General features: G+C 65.4%; 1 protein-coding gene across 1 annotated transcript in view; it reads right to left on the bottom strand.

Annotated features, from left to right (window-relative positions):
• Nucleotides 1-853: 853 nt before the first annotated feature.
• LOC113940787 (calcium-binding protein 2-like) overlaps nt 854-4520 on the bottom strand; it is a 4031-nt gene continuing 364 nt past the window's right edge. Inside the window, exons 2-6 of the mRNA XM_027631938.1 lie at nt 3197-3227; nt 2445-2588; nt 2254-2363; nt 984-1131; nt 854-904 (exon numbers count right to left, since the gene is read on the bottom strand). Coding sequence (XP_027487739.1) covers nt 876-904; nt 984-1131; nt 2254-2363; nt 2445-2588; nt 3197-3227 — 462 coding nt within the window. The 3' untranslated portion in view covers nt 854-875. The remainder of the gene's footprint in view (nt 905-983; nt 1132-2253; nt 2364-2444; nt 2589-3196; nt 3228-4520) is intronic.

Raw genomic sequence — 4520 nt, 5'->3', positions numbered from 1 at the left:
TTCCCTGCTGGATTTGGGGTGCTGGGGACCCCCCCGGGGCACCTCCCGCCCCACGAAGAAGGTCCTGGGTTCCACCCCCAGTGACTTTCTGGGGGGACCCTCGATCTCTTCCCAGGGACCCCTTTGGGCCAGGGGGGTCACCTGTCGGGGGGACCCCCAGGGGTCACTTCCATGGATGGGGTGGGGGGTCCCGGGGGGGTGACACAGCCCCCCCCCCACGTGTGCTGATTGGCCAGCTGGCTTTGGAGGTGTGTTCTGATTGGCCAGCGTGGTGCTGTCTGCCGATTGGTTGAGCCCCTGCCCTGCCTGATGCTGATTGGTTGGAAGTGACCTTCTCCCGAGGGCCAATGTTTTCCCGCCCTGCCCTGATTGGTGAGTGCTGATTGGCCAGCTGGTTCGGGAGGTGCTGATTGGCTGGCTGGTTGCAGCTGGGTCAGATCCAGCCAATGGGAGAGCACAGGTTGGCCCTGGTGCCCCGCCCCTGCCACACCCCCGGGCAGCCACTGGGACCATGTGGGACCCTTATGGGACCCCTCCGTGTTCCTGTGGGATACCCTGTCCTGTAGCCACTGCCCCTGGGGGTGGCTCGGGGTGGCCAAAGGGACATTGACCCCACATCCCACCCCTCGTCCCACCCCACATCCCACCCCATGACCACCAGACACGTTCCTCCAGCTCTGATATGGGGGGTTTATTGGCCCCCCCCCAGCCCTGCCACCACCCCTGGGGTGCTCCTGTGGCCGGGGGTCTCACATCCGCCCCATTCCCGGCTGCTCCGCTCCAGCTGTTGGCTCTGAGCCCTCAGGGTGGCAGAGGGGTCGGGCAGGGAGCGGCTGCTGAGGCTCTGGGGGGTCTCCTCCTGCCCGGAGGCCCCGTTACCGGGACGACAACATCATGACGAACTCTGCGGGGCGAGGAGGGGGGCGTGAGGGGAGGGGACCCCACCTCAGCCCCGTGGGAGGGGCGGGGGGGGGTTCCCTCACCGTCGAAGTCCACGTGCCCGTCCCCGTTGAGGTCCACGTCCTGCAGGATCTCGTCCACCTCCTGCGCCTTGAGCTGCTCCCCGAGCAGGGCCGCGATGGCCTCGCGCATCTCGGCCGTGCTGATCTCCCCGTCCCCGTTCATGTCAAACTGTGGGCTCGGGGTCACCTCGGGCCATGGCCACCCCTGGCCTCCCGGGGCCACCATCCCCTCTTGGGGGTGCTTGGGGTCACCCCCGTGGCAGTCGTTCCCTCCCGTGCCTTTGGTCACCCCATTGTCATTGTCCCCACCGTGGTTTTCCTGTGGTCACTGCCCCCTCCCGTGCTTGTGGTCACTGTTCCCTCATGGTCACTGTCCCCTCCCTGCCTGTGGCCGCTGTCACCCCGTGGTCACTTGTCCCCTCCATGTCTTTGGTCACCCCTCGTGGTCACCATTGCTCTGTGGTTGTGGTCTCCACGTGGTCTTCCTGTGGTCCCTGTCCCTTCCATGCCTGTGGTCATCCCCATGGTCACCATCCCCTCGCTGTCACCATCCCCTCATGATCTCCCCGTGGTCACTGTCCCCTCCATGCCTGTGACCCCTGGGTCACTATCCCCCCATGGTCATGCTCTGCCCATGATCTCTGTCCCCTCCCTGCCTGTGGTCACTCCCATGGTCACCATCCCTCCGTGGCCACCATCCCCTTGTGATCTTCTCATGGTAAGTGTCCCCTCCGTGTCGCTGGTCACCCCCCATTGTCACCATCCCCCCATGGTCACCATCCCCCCAAGATCTTCCCATGGACACTGTCCCCTCCATCCTGTGGTCTTTCCCATGGTCACTGTCTGCCCACAGTCAGGGTCTCCCCATGGTCTTCCCAAGGTCACTGTCCTCTCTTTACCCTCATGGTCACCATCTCCCCATGGTCACTGTCCCCTCCATGGCTGTGCTCACCCCACGGTCACTGCCCCCACCGTGGTCTCCCCAGGGTCACTGTCCCCTCTATGCCTGTGGTCACCCCACGGTCACTGCCCCCCACCATGGTCTCCCCAGGGTCACTGTCCCCTCCATGCCTGTGGTCCTTCCCGTGTTCAGTGTCACCCCATGGTCAAGGTCCCCCACAGTCTTCCCACTATCCCTGCCCCCTCCATGTCCCCATCATCATTGTCTCCCCAGCATGGTCTTTCCAGGGTCACTGTCCCCACTACGCCTGTGGTCCCCCAGTGCCCATGGTCCCTGTGGCAATGGCCACGGTCCCCTCACGCCCACGGTCCCCCCGTGGTCCCCCCGTACCTCGCGGAAGGCGATCCTGAGCTCCCTGACCCCCACCATGTGCGCTGTCTCCTCCCGCAGCTTCGGCCCCATCATCTGCACAAAGTCCTCGAAGTCCACGCGCCCGCCCACTGCGGTGGCAAGGGGGGACACCCTCAGCTCCCCCCGCCCCCCCCCCCCCCCCCCCCCGCCCCCCCCCGGGCCCTGCTCACTCCTCATCTTGATGTGCTGGGAGATCTCGATGAGCTCCATCTCGGTGGGCATGTACCCCAGCGTGCGCATGCACTCGCCCAGGTCCTTGTAGCTGATGTACCCGTCCTGGTCCGTGTCGAACTCCTTGAAGGCGTCCAGCAGCTCTGGACACATGGACACACGGACACTGTCAGGCGCGGGCGGTCACCCGGGCACCGCAGCGCCCTGGAGCAGGTCAGTTCTGGGGTGTGGGCCTGTGGCATATGGTCCCGTGGCAGTGTCCCCCCGTGGCAGAGCCCTCTGTGGCCATGTCCCCCTTGAGAGATCCCTCCACAGCCATGTTCCTGTGGCTGTGTCCCATGGCAGAGTCCTCTGTGGCCATGTCCTCATGGCACTGTCCCCATGGCAGTGTCCCCATGGCAGAGTCCTCTGTGGCCATGTCCTCATGGCAGTGTCACCCATGGCAGTGTCCCCATGGCAGTGTCCTCTGTGGCCATGTCCTCATGGCAGTGTCACCCATGGCAGTGTCCCCATGGCACAGCCCTCTGTGGCTCACGTCCCCATGGCCTGTGTCCCCATGGAAGAGCCCTCCATGTTCCGTGTCCCCGTGTCCCCATATCCCATGGCCCTGCACCCCGTGGCAGGTCCCTCCACGGTCGTGCCCCCATGGCAGTGTCCCCGTGGCAGTGTCCCCATAGCAGACCCTTCCCTGAGTCCGTGTCCCCCCCCAATCTCCCTGAGCCCCCGTCCCTGCCCTGTCCCCCCTGCTCACCATCCAGCTCCTCCGGCGACAGCTCCCGCTCCTGGATGGGACACGGGGGGGGTGACAGCAGAATGAGACCCGGTTCTGTCTCCCCCCCCCCCCCCCCGCCCCCAAACCGCCGTGTCACCTTTGTTAAGCACGGGCCAAAATTAACTCTGGCGGAGGATTAGCGGGATTGGAGGCAAAGCCCCGCCCTGCCCCGTGCCTGCTCCCCCTGCCCGCCCTCTCCTGGTCCCGTGTCCCTCTCTCCTGTCACCCACCCCGGGCTGGCTCACCCCGGGACCCCCAGGATCCGGATGGGATGTGGGTGCTGCCGAGGGGGCTTTGCAGTCTGGAGGTGGGAGGGCAGGATGTGTCCCCGCAGAGCTTGGCTGGCCCTGCCCAGGGTGTCCCCCTGGGGTGTCCTCTCTGTCCCCCTGGCCCTGGGGCGTCCCCAAAGCCATCCGTAGTGCCCCCATGCCCCCTCTCTCCCCAGGAATCCAGAGTGTCCCTGAGCTTGTCCCCCGTGCTCCATGTCCCCTCTATCCTCAGGGTTTCAGAGGGTCCCTGTCCCCATTCCCACTGTCCCCATATCTCCATCCCCACGGTCTTGGAGTGTCCTCCAACCCCATCCCCACTGTCCCCATGTCCCTTCCATCCCCAGGGTCCTGGAACATCTCCACTGTCCCCATTCCACAGTTCCCAACCCCATCCCCACTGCCCCCCCTGCCCCCTCTGTCTACAGGGTCCTGGACTGCCCCTGTCCCCATCCCCACTGCCCACATGTTCCCATCCCCACTGTCCCCACTATCCCCATGTCCCCTCCATCACCAGTGCCCCAGAGTGTCCCTTACTATGTCCCTGATGTCCCTGTCCCCACCTCCTTCCCATGTCCTGGACTGCTCTTGTCCCCATCCCCACTGTCCCTCATCCTCACCATTCCCAGGCTCCCAGAGTGTCCCCATATCCCCATCCCCACTGTCCCCAAAGTCCCTGTCCCCCCTCCATCTGCAGGGTCCCAGAGTGTCCCTGACCATGTCCCCAGTGTCTCATGTCCTCTCCACCCACCCAGGGTCCTGGACTGTCCCTATCCCCATCCCCACTGTCCCCATGTCCCTTCCATCCGCAGGCTCCTGGACTGTCCCTGTCCCCATCCCCGCTGTCCCCATGTCCCCATCCCTGCTGTCCCCTTGTCCCCATCCCCACTGTCCCTGTCCCCATCCCCGCTGTCCCCATGTCCCCATCCCCACTGTCCCTGTCCCCATCCCCACTGTCCCTGTCCCCATCCCCGCTGTCCCCATGTCCCTATCCCCGCTGTCCCTGTCCCCATCCCCGCTGTCCCCACGTCCCTTCC

This window comes from Corapipo altera, unplaced genomic scaffold (assembly GCF_003945725.1).
Source record: "Corapipo altera isolate COAL_440 unplaced genomic scaffold, ASM394572v1 132827, whole genome shotgun sequence".
In the NCBI taxonomy this organism is placed as follows: domain Eukaryota; kingdom Metazoa; phylum Chordata; class Aves; order Passeriformes; family Pipridae; genus Corapipo; species Corapipo altera.
Note: the sequence above shows the minus strand (reverse complement) of the source record. Positions and strands in the feature narration are given on the sequence as shown.